Source organism: Stegodyphus dumicola, chromosome 10 (genome assembly GCF_044657685.1).
Source record: "Stegodyphus dumicola isolate Sdum_Otavi_A_Nest chromosome 10, ASM4465768v1".
In the NCBI taxonomy this organism is placed as follows: Eukaryota; Metazoa; Arthropoda; class Arachnida; order Araneae; family Eresidae; genus Stegodyphus; species Stegodyphus dumicola.
In genome coordinates, this window is record NC_140777.1 from 68,370,052 (window position 1) to 68,388,401 (window position 18,350).

At 37.4% G+C, this 18,350-nt stretch overlaps 1 protein-coding gene across 4 annotated transcripts in view; it reads left to right on the forward strand.

Annotated features, from left to right (window-relative positions):
* Positions 1 to 18,350, forward strand: part of LOC118183996 (uncharacterized) — a 255,046-nt gene that overhangs the window by 143,573 nt on the left and 93,123 nt on the right. For all 4 annotated transcript variants that reach the window (XM_085825051.1, XM_085825052.1, XM_085825053.1 and 1 more), the window contains one exon: positions 330 to 489. In XM_085825051.1, the coding sequence (XP_085681177.1) occupies positions 396 to 489 (94 nt within the window). In that variant the 5' untranslated portion in view covers positions 330 to 395. The remainder of the gene's footprint in view (positions 1 to 329; positions 490 to 18,350) is intronic.

Consider the following 18,350-nt stretch of genomic DNA (forward strand, 5'->3'; position numbering starts at 1 on the left):
CTGAGAAAACTTTAATCGTTAGATAGGCTTTTTTTTATTATATTTGATATTTTTCGTCATCTCGACATTTTAGTAATAGATAAGATATCCTTAAATTTTAAACATGCATTTCTGCTTAATTTTCTTGAGAATGCAATACGTGATTTAATTTTCCCAAGATTATCCTTGCTCTCTCTTTATTTCTCCTTAAGTGTTTATCCTTTCTTCCCCTCCCCTTCCTCACCGCTCCTTCTGCCGCAATTGCATTTTTACCTTTCTACGCATTGCAGCTGCGGATTTCTTAATTTAGGACTTATTTTCCTTCTAATCATGTGTGAACTTGTCCGCAGATTTGCCTTAAGAGGAAGCCGACGTTACGCACTCCACGTCACAAGCGTCGAAAGTTGCGTCATGAAATGGTGCTTGCCTCGGCGACTGATTGGCTCGCCAAGCCCCGCCAAGAATTCGTCACTTATTCCTCTGGATGGGACACGGATTTCCTTGTACACCGTAAGAGAAAATGTTTACTCTTATTTTTGATCATGCATTTTCCTACTGTAACAACTTAAAACATCAAATTTTAAAGGGATATTACTTTACAAATGCATTAAACGCTACACCTGCTGTGATGTCCAATCAGGTGCGAAGTTCATTGCATCATCAGTTCCACTTTGGTTATCATTACGTCATCTCCGTACATAGTGACGTAAGCTGAATGTGTAAATGACGGTAAATCAATGACTGGAGGCAATCGGTTCTTGAATCACGCGCCGTTTGATCACCGACTTTCTTGATCGTGTGAGTCAAAATTTCGTGTTTCGAATTGTTTGCGGAAGTAGAGGAAAGAATGAGAGGAATAGTGTCGGTCATGAAGTTTCAAATGTTAATATATTATGCACCACATTAACCGCGTAAATAAGGAAAACTAAAAATAAAATTGTACCACCAAAAATTAACCTTATTAGGAGTTTTTTCACTTTTTTCAATGATGAAATGGTTCTTTCTAGAAATTGCCAAGTTGATGGTTTTTTATAGAAATTGTCAGTTAAAGTTGTATGTAATCGCTCATATTTGTAAGGTTACTAATTATCGAATTCAAAATAAATGTGTTCTGCTTACATAGCATGTATATATATATATATATATATATATATATATATACACATTAAAACTGTATAGTTCTGTCATTATATAATTTGTAATATCTCCTTAATTCTCCTTTTTAATTTGATTATTTCCACTTTCTATACTAAAAATAGTAATTTTTTTATAATAAATTTTTTCTGAACGGCTTTATTTAAAAATTTATTCCAGTAGTATGATTCTTTTGTAATGATAATGACGTATACAACTTACGTGATGGCAAAAGTGAAACTTAACATCTTTTAGCCTGTTGAGATGATAAATTTCGTAACCCTTAGTCAGCCCATAAAAGTACGCAGAACTTCGTTACTTTTTAATTTAGCACCTATGCCGTAACCTTTGCATTCTTTTCGCTTTTCTATGCTGCTAATGTAGAGTCTGCCTCGTCTCTTTCTTACTTCAGTTACATTGCTATAAATGTGTAAAAGTATGTATGTAATTATATAAGAACGGGTGAGCGTCTTACGTCAGTCATATGTTTATTTCAAACTTGCTACACCAAAAATAAAGAAATGTACCATTCTGTCATTGACTATACCTACATTTTCATGCACAAGCTACATTATCTTATTCTACGTCACCATACTTTTTTTATTATTATAGTTAATCCCATGCGAATAATTCCCATGGCAGAGTGGCCAACTAGAGGTAAACTTGCTGAACACTGGTAGTTCGATCCGAGGTTCGAATCCCGCGAAAGTGCTGGCTGCATTGGCGTTTTCGTGATTTTCCCCATGTGTAACGTGTATACGAGCCAGTTTCCCTTAGAAAGTCCTCCACGAAGGCATCCCTCCCTTTAGGCAGATACCCCTCGAGGTTTTGCCATAATCACATACACACCCATTGTAGAGTGATTAGGAATTTTTCGAAGCAGGGAGATCTGAAAAATGTGTAGTGCCCTCGCTGGGACTCGAATTTGGACGTCTCGAATGCGCACCGAGTGTGCTACCGTTACACCACGAAAGCACGCAGAAAGGATGGAGAAAATACATTATATCATGAAAATTCATGTACCTCCATCTACTTCTGTTAGGGAATCTTATATTATGATGTTATCGTTGTTTTTAACCTATTACTATCGTATCTCCTAATACGAATGCAGTACGTACATCGTCGTGATATCTAGTACCTCTAAGCCATATATAATGCTTATGTGGTTAATGTTCAATATAATTCTGAATTTCGGATTTTTTAAACTACGCATCGGTGTTCCCTAGTTTCCTTTTTCTGATCAGTCTTTTTATCTCAACAGTATTCAACGTCATTGTTTAATTTCTAAATTAATGCTGCTGGAAAAGATAGAACTACTATATTTTTCTTCCGATGCACGTATTTTCTAGCATATCTAGTATTCTCATACTCGGTTGAGAGCTAGTATAGTCATGCGTATATATGTGCACGTATACTTTAACAACAGATGAGCGCATGTGCTGCTGATTTCGGTTATTTGTGTACAAAATCGGGTAGTAAAGAGATGCAAATGTCTGTGTGCAGGATTTCATAGCGGGCAGGATTAAAACAATTAGAAGGGCCACATTCGGCACGCAGGCCGTCTTTTTACCCATCCCTTTGCTACACTGTTCTGAAGAATAAGGGAATACGGCACTGTTTAACCGTTTTAGCTAAAACTGATAGCGAGAAAGCAACAACGACGACGTGAACCTTAGATGGGTTACATGATTTCAAAACTGCATCTGTGTAGAAATATTAATATTTATTTTTGTGGAAAAATATTTAAATACCTTGCTTTGGCATGTATGACTTTCATTGATAGCGGAAACGTAACAACGGGGACGTAAACGTAATATGGATGACGCGATCACAACGTGCTAATGTAAATATTCTGAGTGCGGACCTCGTGGGGTGGTTTTTCTTAATCTTACGTAGACAGTAACCTTCCTCTTGTTTTGAAGGTCAAATGTGCAAAATTTCATCAAGATAGGAATAAGCTATTTAATGAATATGATTAAAATTGATCCAAAAGGTTCGTGTGGTAGACTACGTAGCAAACAATAAAGAAGATACATATAAAAACACATTTGTTACGACCGTCAGATCGCAAAGGACCAAATGGGTTAGAAGAATGTGCAATGAAATCATCACTCTAATAACGGATATGATATCCTCCATCTGAAATGCATGTTTGACAACGGCGAGGTAAGCTGCATGGTATTATTATAAACAAAATTACTTCTAATGAAAAAGCAAAGAAAATGCACATCAAATTTCAGGTTTCAGGTTTTATTCAGTTCCAGAGTCGCATTCAGACTGGCGTTGCCTGATCCATAAACAAAAGCATGCATCATGAAGCATTTAGTCCCCCTAGTGACAACTAAAAATAAATTTTCAGACATTTCTTACAGTCGTCTTTGTAAGAGTTCACTAGGTTTTTGCAGAAATCATTAATCCACCAACATTTTTCCCAACAATGAATGTTTGGAATATTTAATTTAATAATTCCTTTTAACCGTACTTCGAGAAATCATGTAATGCGTATCTTTTGTTGATGAATATGCAATCCCATAACTTGTTGCGATGACTTTTTTCTAAGACATGAAAACACATGCGGAATAGCAAACTTTTGGTTTCTCAATGCCAGTCAAATTCTCCTATCGATTTTTCTGAACCACAATCCCCCAAGTGAAACCATACAAAATGCTTCTATTTTTCAACAAAACTGGCAATTGTAGTTAATCCTTTTGCAAGATAAGCGGCGAAGCAATTTGGACTTCAGATTCAACCCTTTCGCATTCTTGTTCAATCGTCCTTCTTTACTTCTCCTCCAACCTTGTTATTCCACACACACACATCCCCCCCCAAAAAAAAATTACCTTGTAATGGAATATTATTGTAAATAAAATAATGATTTAAACAAAGAATATTGAAAAACTTTAATTCGTGACATCAAAATGCTATAATTTTTTCCCCCTGTAATATTGTTATTTATTGTGAAATCTTATAAAATAAAGTTTTGTCACTATATTTCATTATTGCATCATGTTTTAAGCGATTAAATATTGCGTTATTCACGGTGTGTTGTATGATGTGTGTTTCGCTTTTGGAATTTCTGAAACTGTAGTAAGCGCAAACTTCGAAGATTTTTGGAGTCTTTTCTCATTCCCTTGAGAAAGTCATGCCCTCTCTGCATTGTCCATGAAAAATCATTCTGTTCAGATTGGACAGATCGAATTGAGTGTGGTTTTGCCGCCTTCTTGAGAACGTCGAAAATTCCCAGAAAAGTCTGAAGTTAGCTTCAATGGAGGAGATTCAAAGGTGTCAGTGTTCATTGCATGTATATCAAGAATAAAATAATAGCATTGCATATGTTTTGTTATACTTGATCTGTGAGTATTTTCTGGCATTTTTTAATATTAGAGACTCTGATTTGTAGTATCTCATCGATTAATAGATATTCTTGGTTCTGGCCCTCACTTCTCGAAATTATTGAAAATAATCAAACTGTCCTGAATTGCAATTTGTTGGTGATTCTAAATCATTCTGTGTCTATTTTGACTTAATTGAAATTAATTCAGTTAATTTTTTTAATAAGTTAAAACGGACACAGGGTGGAAATAGACACGCATAAAATTAATTTTTCCTTCTTTCTTTTTGAGATGCAGCTTATGAAAAATGCATTTTGATAACGCAATAAGTATTGTGAGAAGTAAGATTTTTTCCCAGTAGTTTTGGATAAAATATATCAGAGTAACTATAAGCAGCTGTAGAAATTTATATCGTATTCGCGAGAGTCTATTAATGAGACTGTCACCAAGCTGAAAAAGGAGACAGGCAGTTGCGGATGCCGAATTGATTCACTACTTGGACTATGCTGAATGTAGATGAACATTTTGAACTCTGTACCGACTTATCGTTGAGTTCAAGTGTAACAATAAATAATAAAGTTAAAATACCCTTTTATTCTCTTAAAGAAATGATACAGTCGGTCCCTTCTTGGGCGTACAGGAAAGCCTCCTCCGGCTTCAAATCAAGATAAGAAAAATAAGAAACTAATCTAATACTTAACTGAACTGTCTTAGCCGAAGCTAGACACAAATACCTAACGTAATTGGCTCTTATTTAAATTAGCCGACAATTATCAATAGGCACGTACAAATACGGCCGAGCGTAGTAGGTTTAATAATGAAGTAGCCTGATAGCAAACACGCGCTACTAAGGACTCATAAGCTCTTCTGCTGAAGTAAGCTGAACCTTCCTTAAATACTCCTTCTACCTCGTTTACATGCAACGCGATACAAAAAAAATCATTCTGGTAGGTGAAAAACAAGAATTCAAAGGAAAGGGTTTCAAAATTAAAAATAAAACTGTTATAAAATTTAAATACACTTTACACGGTTATCGCTGACGTGAAAGACAACAATACTAAAAATTACACTGCTGGCGATCAAAACTGCAACACCATGAAGGAAAGCAAATACAAAAAAAGGTATTTATTGCACGTAAGCTGTATGGCATGAAGACAGAATGATTAAATTTGTAAATATTTTGAAGGTTTACAGGTGTGCGAAATTAGTAGAAACAGCTGCAACCCCTGGCAGCTAAAACGGCCCTTACCCGATTAGACATGGAGTCAAACTGCACTTCTATGACAGAAATGGGCAACGCATTCTATGCTGCTTCAAGTCTATGCCACATTTCATCAACCGTATTAGCTGGAGAGGGGTGGCGGGTCAGTCTTTCAGCAACCCGTGACCAGATAATTTTCAATGGGTGACAGATCTGGAGACCGTGCAGGCCAGGACAGCATTTGAATACCTTGTGTATCGAAGAAGGTCAGAACTCGACGTCCAACATGTGGTCTTGCATTATCTTGTTGGAACATGGCGTTTGGGGGTCTCGAAGACAGGGCACAACCACTGGACGTAAGACGTCATAACTGTACAGATCTGCGTTCACATTGTCGTCAATTCGAACTAGAGATGTGTGTGTCGTGTACCCAATGCTGCTCAAACCATCACACTAGGTGTAGGGTCCCTATGCCGACATCGAATGCAAGATAGGGCACAACGACTTAAGTGACTTAAGATGTCAGAAATGTAGTCATCTGCATTCAAATTACCGTCGATCCGAACTAGAGATGTGCGTGTCGTGTACGCAATGGCTGCCCAAACCATCACACTAGGTGTACGGCCCCTATGCCGATATCGAATGCAAGGAGGCGACGTGCAGTCTCCTCGGACACTCCAGACACGTATACGGCAATCAGAATACTGCACGTAGAATCGGGACTCGTTCGGAAAGGCCACATTGTGCCTCTCCTGTATCTAGCTTTCTCGCTTGGCGCACCCAGAGTCGCCATCTCTCTCCATGCTGCATTGTCAAGGAAAGCCGAAGTAATGGTCACCCTGCTGATAGTCCATGCTGCTGCAAACGTCGACGCACCTTACGAGCTGATACTGGGCGTGCTGCAAACATGCCCATTTCCTAACTAATGGTCCGTGATTTGGTCGTACGGTTTTGCAAAACTGACCTGTCTGTCCTCTCTGGCGTTAGTCATGGGAGGACGTTGAGATCCTGCATGCCGTTCAGTATGACCCTCAGCAATTCATTGATTCCATATTCGCATGACAGCGGTTGGATGTCGACCAGTGCGACCGGCGATATCACGGAACGATTATCTGCACTTTCGATACGCAACGATCCTGCCTCTATCGAATTTCGAAACTTGCTGGTAAGCATTTCCTCTTCTTATTCGAGGCATAACACGATATTCTGAGCAAACTCCAACCTTACAAAGCACTTTCCGAATGAGAAATCCACTACACAACTTTTCGTTAATGCAATGCTTCAGATGTCGTTTCTTCCTACTGCGTCGTTCTAAATGCGCTGAAATACTAATCATTTGCATATCCCAACTTCTTTTTTTCATGTGATTTTGACGTTCGTCAGCTTATTCCTTCCTGGTGTTGCAATTTTAATGGCCAGCAGTGTATATCGTTTTAAGTTTTCCTTTTCCAGAGGTAAGTAAGAGTATTTCTAAAGTAGGGCGAAAATCAACATTGAAACTTGTTTCTGAACTAACTTTGGTAGCAAAATATACAGCGTGATTTCTACTATCGATAAGGTTTGCATAAGATGATTGTACAGACTTTAGAAGAAAGGTTAATAATTTCTACTGCTCGATACATTAGCTGGCGCTGCAGTTAATATTTTGCAGTCAATATCAAACTCTCGGCAGTATGTTAGAAAAATGCTTCAAGTGTCTGCAAGATTGAATTTGGGAATATTAATACTATGAATCAATGGGGCAAACATAATAAACAGCATTTCATAGGGCTGTGGCGCTGTATAAGGAAGTTATTGACCTTTTAAAATAGTTCCAATGGAGAAGAAAATGGTTATCGGAGCTCTGATAAATGTACTATAATGATTTACATTTTGGTAAAAAAATGTTTCAAACATTATCCCGGTTTTCACATGAGAGAGTAAGAATGATAAATCCTTACAACACTTATGCAGAAATTAACAGAATGCTAATGTTATCTTTCGGCTTGCATTCGTAGGATTGACACTGCATAGGATCAACACTGAGTAAGACCGATACGACGTAGGATTAGCATGGCATAGAATCGACATGATACAAAATACATACAATCTACATGATAATCGACATAAAAATGATTAATGATATGTAATAATGAGTACAATAATTAATGCACATCTCTCGTGTTCACATCTGAGTTTTCATAGGCTTAGAATCGACAGTGCGTAAGGGTCGAATCGCCTTGTCTTCCACGCGGTAGCACCGATTTTTCATGGAATCGATATCTGCATAGGATTAACACAGCTTAGGAACAACACTAACATTGCCAAGGATTATATATATAGTTAGCAACAATATATAAATCAAGAGTTGAAGAATTTTATTAAATTATTATTTTTAGGCTACGTGAGAAGGATGGACATCGGCGTAGAGTTGTAGAGACATTAAGATTTTTTGGGAGCAGGCAAGATGAAATATTAGCAACCGCCTTCGCCGGGAATCGAACCACGGACCACTGGAATACCGATCCAGTGTGCAGGACCACTACACCACGAAGGCACGCTAGGAAAGCGGGAAAAATACCTTATATACTTCCCTTTTTAAAGGGCGACTAGTTCTTTGGGGGACCTAGTCGCCAAATCCTGGGTGTAGAGAATCATCATTCACAACCCTTTTACTTCGGGCGCCACTGTAGAGGCATTAGGATTTTTTTGAAGCAGGCAAGATGAAATATTAGCAACCGCCTTCGCCGGGAATCGAACCACGGACCTCTGGAATACCGACTCTTTCTGAGGCAAAATCGAAATATATAATTTATCATAAGCCAGGCCAAACTTTAATAAGAAACCCAACCATCCAGCTTAATGGGAAGACCATCAAAAGGGTCAGAGAACTAAAAGTCCTGGGTATTATATTGGATGAAAAGTTCACCTGGCTGCCTCACCTTAAAGCCCAAAGAGAAAAGGCTCGCCGAATCGCAAACAATCTGCAAAAAATGCAAGGCCCGCACTGGGGCCTTCGGCCCAATATCTACAAGATACTTTACTCCACTGTCGCGGAGAGGGTCCTAACCTACGGAGCAGCCATCTGGGCAGCCCCGATGACAGTCAGAAAGGCAAAATTGCTAAGTAGTGCACAGCGACCAGTTGTCGTGGCCATAACGAAGAACTACAGGACAACGTCGACTGCGGCCGCTTCGGTATTAGCAGGGCTTATGCCGCTCCCAATCAAAGCGCAGCAAGAAGCCTCAATTGCAAAGGTGACGCAACTCCAACAGCGATGCACATATGGGGATACATGCGATCTGCCAGAAGTCTACGAAACACGCAGGTCCAAACTAAGCACACATCCGTCGGAATATGGACTGGGCATAAGGACTTTCCACTCACCAGCGTTAACCCCGCGCTTAGACGGACCAGGGGCCGTGCTTTATACAGACGGGTCAAAAATTGATAACGCTGTAGTCAGTGCCTATATAGCCTATATAAATGGAAACATAGCAAAGGAATGGAAGGGCCGTCTGGGCGCACAGAACTCAGTGTTCCAAGCGGAAGTAGTTGCCCTCACAAAGGCAGTGAAATGGGCAATTGACACACGGCAGAGTCGAGCTACGATATTTACTGACAGCCTGTCAAGCATTTATGCTATCAACAACCCTCTCCAGCGCTCCGCACTAATCTCGCACCTGCAAGAAGTCCTCCGTCTACAAGAAAAGTCAATGAGAATCCAAATTTCCTGGGTGAAGGCGCACGCCGGAATCCAGGGAAATGAAGCAGCAGACGCTCTTGCCAAGAAGGCTGCCCAAAATGAGGAAACGGAGCTGATTCAGGTGCCCCTGCCCCGGTCATGCCTAAAGAGGCAAATAGAGGAGTCCGCCATTGGAAACTGGCAGAATGAATGGGACCAAATCCCGCAAGGCCGCAGAGCATATGAGTTCCTGCCCAAGGTAGAAGTGGACCGGCTCATCTCAGCGCCCTACCTCACGCGATATATAACAGGCCACGGCCCCTTTCCGACGTACTTTGCAGAAAGGGGTCTAGCAACAACTGATATGTGTGTTTGTGACAACGTGGGCTCACCAGACCATTATGTCACGGAGTGCCCCTTAACAGCAGAATGGCACATCAAATTCCCAACTACCAATGTTCTGCCTTTCAAACTCCTTCTCGTAAAACATCGAAGCACGCGGCAAAAGCTTAAAAGCATAATGGACAAACTAGAAAAAATGGGCATAGACCTCTGCAGGCCGGAATAGGGCACATGCAATAAACACAATTGGCATAAAAGCGTCTTACAACTGTGAAGTCTCTAGATGGTTGCAGGGCCAGGGTAATACCCGAGTAGTCATAGAAAGCCGTCCGGGTGTCCTGTCCTGCTGTCACCTGTCACCTGGAATACCGACTCAGTATGCAGAACCACTACACTACGAAGGCACGCAAGAAAGCGGGGAAAGCTTATAGAGTTGAATCCGGCATTTGGGCTGCCTTGTCGTTTTCTGTGCCGCATTCCCTTGCTTTCTCTAAATGTTTATTTTTTGGGGCGGGGCATTCAAGAAACATTTTTTTCTTTCAATGTTTTTGTTTGTTTCGTCAAAGTCATTCTGATGCCGCAAGCTTGCCAAATAGTTAACGGAGATCACAAGGTTTGGTTTATTGATATCACGGCAAAGCACACAAGGGCTGTCTGCCTAAGGGAAGGGATGCCTTCGTTGAGGACTTTCTAAGGGAAACTTGCTCATATACACTTTACACATGGGGAAAACTACGAAAACGAGCGTGCAGCCAGCCCTTTCACGGCATTAGAACCTCGAACCGAACTACCAGTGTTTAGCTACTATACCGCTCGGCTCAGAGATCACAAGAATACGATGGTTTATCTGAAAACAGAGCATAACAAATGACTTAGTGGTACTATTATGAATGCTTTTGAAAACATTGTTTTAATCGTATTAAGAGTTTGAAAGGGAAAACTTGAGCCCTTTGGATTGCAGTAGAGTAAATTAATATTAAACGTTAGCATTTGATAGGAAAAATGTCATTTAAAAAGACTATTCACCGATTTGAAAGTACGGAAGGAAGTCTATTGCCTTCTTGGTAAAGATATACTAATCTGTACCGAGGCTTTTTTCTCAAAACAGATAGTGTTTTTGTCAGTAATGTAAATTAAAATGGTAAAAACTAGAAGAATTTGAATATGAAATACATTAGAAAATGTGTGATAGACTGATAAAACTCGTCTGAGGAGGAAAACGTATTCTTATGCCGATGAAAATTTTGAAAGTTTATTCTGAATTATTCATTTGTAAATGCATGTCTAGTTATGAATCGTTGAAGGAAATATAATGAAATACAACCTTTCTCCCTTCCCTCCGGATGGCCTATATTTAAAGTTGAATCTTCAAAAGGGTGAAATTCTCCGATTTGCAACTTTTAGAGAAAATGAGTGTGTCATAAGAAAAAAAAAGAAAGTACAAAGTTTTACAGACTATTTTATTTATTATAAAGGGTAATCTAGAAAAAGAAGGAAAATTTGGGGAAATGTAATTATTCATTACATAAGTTTCATTTTTTTAAACTTTTAGGAATGTAGCATAGAGGATATAGAAATTTTCATATAGGCTATAGGAATATATATATTTTTAACTTTCACTGCATACTGAAAATGATTCATTTCTCAGGGTTTTTTTAATCTTTTAGTGCGTTATTCGATTCAAATTGGAAAAACAAAATTGTGTATTTGTTATTTTTCCTAGTGAATGGGTACTACATATTTCAATTTTTTTCAATGCTTTAAGATTATTCTAGTAATATGTGACTTATATGTACTTAAAAAAATCGTAGTTGGAAATTATTAATTATTACTTGATTCAAAGTTGAATATATCTAAGAGGCCACTTCAAGTTTTACGCATTGCCGAATAACTCATAATTTGTGTGAATTCCACTTATAAATTTTATCCTGCAATGTGTGAATATATTAACAATCCTAGGTAAAGCGAACTGTTATGTGTTTATAATCATCCCGAAGCCATTAAAGAAGAAACTTGTTTTTCGACGAATACATTTGCTAAAAAACAACAGTGCACAATAGATTGTGCGCTATTGAAAGCAAATGTGTGGCAAAAATTTCTGGTAATTGAGTTAAAGTGTGGTGTCGTTCCTTTATTCATCTTAATGAAGTATTAAATATTCTAACATGCTGTAGCAAAACATGATATTTTTTGTTTTATAGGTTTCAGATGCTGCGAATTCTGTATTAACAAAACATTATTACTGGAATCTCAATGTATCAGATAAATTAAAATTTATGATTTTCCCTCTGAAAAGGGTGAATGATTGTCATCAGTAATTACCTGATAATGCTCAACTTTCTCAGAAATCTCCTAAAATATAAATTTTCACTGGTAATTATGAAAAGAAAACACCCTTCGGACGAAATATTGTAATTAAAAACTGCAATTCTTGTCTAGGGGATATTATTAAAGGATAAATAGCTAATCCGATGGAGGATTTTATGAAAATTCGATTTGAAATTTCTTTGTTCTAAATGCGTGAAGGCTCAAATTTTAGAAAATGTATTATGAATTGAAGTGACGTTAATCCTATTTCTTTGGTTCGATCAAAAAATATGTCGCAGAAACATATGCTTCTTGTAAACTTTCATCTTAAGGGAATGTTTTGTCAGATGAAAGAAAATAAGAATAAACAATAAATGAATAACAGATAAAGAATGATAGTATGATAAAACGATGAGGAGAATCATATGGAATTTTAAAAAATATGTAAGCTCCTTTGCTTTGAAACATACATAGCTGTTTTCCATGTATACATCTTCAAAAATAAAATTTTTAATTTTTGATTTTCATACAGTAGCAAAATAAAAATTTTCCTTGTTGTCCAAATCGTTCCTTTGAAATCGATTGAAATTTTATAATGTGAATGGAAATCGTGTTTAATATTAGATTAAAAGAGTGCTCCGAATATGGGTTATGAAACATAAACAGCATAGAAATCGTATCGCCCTCATTTTTCCAAGTGGCAACAGTGCTGATTTTCAACAGTCAGCAGCAGCCCAGTATACAATTGAATGAAAAACTGTTGCCAAAACCACATTTCTAAAAGAATGAAACTATTCAAAATGATGCGATAAAATCAAAAAGGTAAAATTTAAAAAAAAAAAAAAAAAAAAAAAAAAAAATCTGATTCGAATTTTCAAAAAATCGCTTCGAGGTACACTGGCTCTTGTCTAGATGCACCTATATACCAAATTTCGTAGCTTTGGTTCTATTAGCTTACGCGCAGCACGAACGGAAGACACACAGACTCTTTCTTTTATTATATTGTTACGAAATGTACAGGCGCGGTGAGATGGCTTCCCCGCAAAGTAGTTTTAGGGTTGCCATACTGGGCGAAAAATCGTTCATTTGGCGATATACCATGGACGGATGGAGAACCTTCTGGAACGAATTCTTACCGGTTTAGCCCAGAATGTTCTCGAACACAAGCCGAAAGCTATATAAACCGTGCTGGTCCGCAGTCAGTTAGTGTGTGTCTCTCATCGAGTGTGTGTGCCTCGTCTAGCGAGCTGATAGTCCGTCATTGAGCGAGTGTCTCGAAGTCTAGGCCGAGTTGGTAGTCGAGTGCATCGAGAGAGTCTTTTAGTGTATCGCGAATTAGTGCATCGTCGAGTTTTGTCTTAGACTGTGCTGAGTCGAGAGCTATACTCTTGTGTATCGTCGAGTGCATCGCGAGTTGTAGCGTGGAGAGTACGTGGAGTTCTGAGAACGATTGAGCAGAGTCGGAAGCTGTACTCTGGTGCTTTGCAGTGAAGCTGTCTCCACCGTTATTGCCTGACACTGTGAAGGCTGTGTCGCTGATTGTTCAGCGTGTTTATTGTAGATCTTCAACGACTGTAAAAGTGTTTTGGAGCTGTCCTTGTTAATATTGGTAAAAAGTGTGCTTCGATACTTCATCAAGTGTCGTCGTTATTCACTCCATATCCACATGAACTCCGTACGAACGTGAAAGAAGAAAATAACGTAATAGCTGGTGTCAGAAAAGAAAAACGTAACAATATTATATGTAAAGATTATGTCCGTATATATATATACTATCCGTTTCATTCAAAATGTTATTAACTATTCCGATTCTTTTGCTCTACGCGTTTGATGTCAGCAAAATAAAATATGCAAAGATTATAATATAGTCTGCTTTTTACGTCGTTAAGAACTTCAGTACCGACGTGCGTTTAGTTTTAGATGTAATCTTAATCCTGATATTAACATTCTGTAATATACATAATAGGAAGAATTTAAATTTGTTTCAACAAACGCTTTTTTTTCAGCGCCTGTCACTGATCGATTGAAGACTTGAACACTAATAATTCGACTTTGGATTCGTTGAAATTGGACTTTGGATTGCGTTTGAAATTCGTTGAACTGGCTGGCTGTATGAGCGCTTCCATGGTCTTCCTCATATGTACTTAAGCCACTTTTCGTTATAAATTCCTCCACAATAGCATCAGTGCTTTTGGGGAGACGGCTCTCTCTTCTGTGATGATGGACCAAAAAAATTAGCAAAATGTGGATTTCATTAAAACCGTGCAGTTCGCAATCAAAAGGTTTTGTGTGTGCGTGTGTGGAAAAGTATTTATTTGGGCTAAATGATAGCTGAAAATTCTGAAAACGTTTTTTAAAAATTAATGTGTAATTAGAGTTTGATTTTCATAAGTGGAATACCAACAAGCGCGTTTATTTACTTTTGACATTGTATTTTGTGTCCTTCCAATTTTTTGTTTGTTGCATTTCTCTTAATAATATCTTGTCTGAAATGAATAAGACTTTTCCGAAGTTAACTCTTAAATGCGAAAGGGGAGAAAAATTTCCTTTTCCTGCATAGAAATATTAGATTTCTTCTCTTGGGAAACTCTTCGCTTTCAGTATAACGCCGGTAACTTTATAATGTTGGCGGTATGTTCCCCTTACTGAAAAGGTAATGCTGTTCTTGTTAGTTCTAAAAACATGCAGTCCACTAAATTTAAAATTTGTTGTTTCGTTTGAGGATGCGAAACAAATCTAGGTACGTGGGCTTCTACAGAAGCTGTATTGCAGAGTAAACACTGGTAAAGAGCTAAGATAAAAATAAAAATAATAAATCTGCCTTGTAAACAGTTTCCTTATAACTAAGCGTGTCTGCCTGAAGGGTCTATTGAGTGATCCCTTTTCTCCCCGGGCAGGTGGCAGAACAACCGCACTCTGTAGACCCCTTCGGCCCGGTCTTGCTCACCTAGGAGGTAAGCTTCAGACCCCCCCCCTTTTCCAGACCCTGCTTCTGAACTCCCATCTGTTTTGGCGGCTGGTCTACAGTAGCTTCCGTAGTGTGCATTGGTACAATACATGTTTACCTGTTTCCTCCGAAACGGGCCTTGTTGAACGGTCGTCACGTCTACCAGATTAAATATGTACTGGCATTTGAAGTACTGATGCACTGGTACTGATTCATTTAATGGGGCAGACTGTGTCTGTTCGTAATATGGATCCTTTACACACTTATAAGGGGGGAATAGCATAACTTTTAAAGTTCTAGAATCAACATTCAAAATTTTACAGAAAATGCTCTCATTGTGTAATTAATATAGAACGGAATTAATAAAATTTGGTTATTTAAATACTGAAAAGCACACAAGAGCTAACTACCTAAGCGGAGGAAGGCCTTCCTAGAGGACTTGCCAAGGAAAACTGGCTCGTATTCAAATCATACATAAGGAAAACCATGAAAACCAACCATGCCTGAGTTCGAACCATATTGAACTACCTGCATTCAGCACTTTTTAACCGCTCGGCCATTGGTGGGGCAAATTAATAAAATTATATCAGTGGCTAATTTCAGCGCATGTAATGGAAATACATGTTTTTACTTCATTATAATGGTCCTGAAGAGAAAATTTATCTATTTTTAACTGTACGATTTTTTTTTTAAATTTCGCTAGATCTTTTGATATTAGGGTTATTAATTACTCGTGGTAAATACTGGATGCTAAGATTGTGTTTTGTCTGAAATATGATTCTTTGCAAGGGTAGAGAATACTCTGACCAAACTTATCTGTAAGAACTCGTCATTTTTGAATTCGAAGGATTCATTTAGTATTTAGCATGACTGAATTTCAGAAATTTAACGAAGAAATCAGTTATGATATTCAGCGACATAACTTTTCTCGAATATCTATATTTAATATCACACCAGTATTCGTTAGTTTAAGAAAATTTTTATTTATTTATTTATTTATTTATTTTAATGGGATGTATCCAAAAGTCGTTAAATCATTCTGAGTTATTTAAAGACAAAACTTTATTAAAATTTTCAATATCTGCATCTTCACATTTATATATATATATTATATATATATATATAGCTTTTCTTTTCATTTCATTTTGAAATTCATTTGATCCTGTACCTTGTTTTCAGAATTTTTGTATCCTTCCCAACAAATCTTTTTGTTTGAAAACGTCAGATGTTATCAGCCGCTTTTACTCACTGCCTTTTCATTTTCTTCGTTTCTGTATTTTAGAAAACAACTCGGATCCTGAAATGATATCGTTAAAGAGAATATCTATCTTACTTCTTTAATGCCCGACGACTTGAAAGCTGTGCTTTAGAGCAAGCATTTCTCAAGGTGGAATGCCGTATCTATTTCTGTAATAAATGTTCATCGAATAACACATTGCTTCGTGATTTTCGAAACCCTTGTTCAGAAACCTTTAAGGGGGCGATGAAGGGGATCTGCGCTTGTTGCTCAGCTGTCGATGGGGATGGAGGATGAAGTATAACCTCAGGTGACTCGGGGCACGTGCCCTCAGCCAGACGGCCCTATTCATAGCGGAGAGAAAGTGACAGACGACACGCGTCTCCTCACAGCCCCCGTCTTACTTAGCACCCCCCGACTTCGCTCCGATCCGCTCTCTACCATTGTTGTCTGGGCCTTCTTTTGCTCGACTGCAAATGCTCCGTTCTGCCATGAAATAATGCTCAAAACCTTGCCACCGTCTTACTTCCGATTTCGTACCTTATTTGCTAATTTGAGCGTTTTATTAAAATACCGAACACTAAAGGTTTTTTGCATTTTACTTTTTACTAAATGTCGTAAGAATATAAGTTGCAGTAAGATGTATTAATAAGAGTTACAGATGAAACGAGTTAATAATTAGCATATTTTGTATTTTTTTAAAAAGACGCAAAAGTTTTATATATATATATATGTCATAATAAAAGCAAAGGAAAAAAAAAGACGGAACACTGTAGATGCGTGATTAAACCCATATTGAAGAAGATTTTGATTGCGTAGTATGCTAGTAATGCTAACTTGGTAATATCTAAAGAACTTGTAAGTCGAGGCGATTTTAATTCCATTTTTATTTGCAATTGATATTTGTGGCCACAATCACTTGGCACTCTAGTAGTGCCTTTCCACAGAAGATTTACATTTTTGATATTGTTAAGATAGAAAGCAAGCTAGCGAAATTACATCTTAGCACAGTAGAGAGCAAAAGCTGAAGTGCGTAGTTATGAAGGATGGAAGCACGGCGAAGAGAAAAGTTTTGGTTTACAAAGACAGTCTCACTTCCCAATCAATACGTCATCAGAGCTGCGCGGGCCATAGAGTGATCTAGAAATGACGAAATGCAGAGAAGTTATTACGATTTTAGAATAAAGAGGAAGAATTAATGTTTTACCGTTAGTTTAAACTATAATTTTGATTCATATATTTTTATCTTACATATTTCCCCCTTCAAGAAAAAGGCTTAGCGACAGAGAAGCCTTTTTAAAGAGAGAGAGTTAAAGCATGTAAAAAAAAAAAAAAAAAAAAGAAAAGAAAAGAAAAAAAAAACATAAATCATAAAATTTTTGTCCTGTATAATAAGTATAATTTATAAATATCAATTTTTTTAAATAAATTTTTAACTTTTAGAGTCCTATTGAATTTTTCAGCATTTCAGTCCAAAAGTCTTTTTGTTTAAGAGTTCACATAATCATAATTCTTCAGGAAGGTTCTTGTTATTACAGAATATCACAAAATAAACTTTTGCATAATCATTACTTATAATTAAATGCACATAAATATTTATGATACTTATTTCCATACTGATAAATTATAATTTAGCATCATAAATAATAGGATTAAGATTTTCAGAATTTATGGTTTCACCGCTATCATCTTTCATTTACATATATATATGTAATGAAACTGTGGTTCGATGACACGAGATGAAAGATTTGATTATGGATGCGGCACAAACTTGCATTAAAATTTTCGGTGAAACAGGGCTTTTCCCATGATTCACTGTGAACATAGCTTAACAAACTCGTGCGGATTTTTACTTCCTTGTACGAAGTAAAAAGGAAGTACTGTAATCGCGAAAAGTTTCGGGCAGCATATTTCAACGAAAATATCTATTTTGACCGCTATCGAATGCAATTTAACGATGTTTTTGCGTGATATCTGTACGTAAGGACAGAATAAAAGACTCTTTTCCTTCAAAAAAATTATAAAACTGCTTTAAAATTAATTCTGAAGAGAATTTTTCGTGGCGTATGTACGTATGTATCTCGCATAACTCAAAAACGAGTAGCCTCAGAATGTTGAAATTTTGTATATAGGACTGGTATAAACATGTAGATGTGCACCTCGTATTTTTGTTGCAATCGGCCGCACCAAACGTATATAAATATACT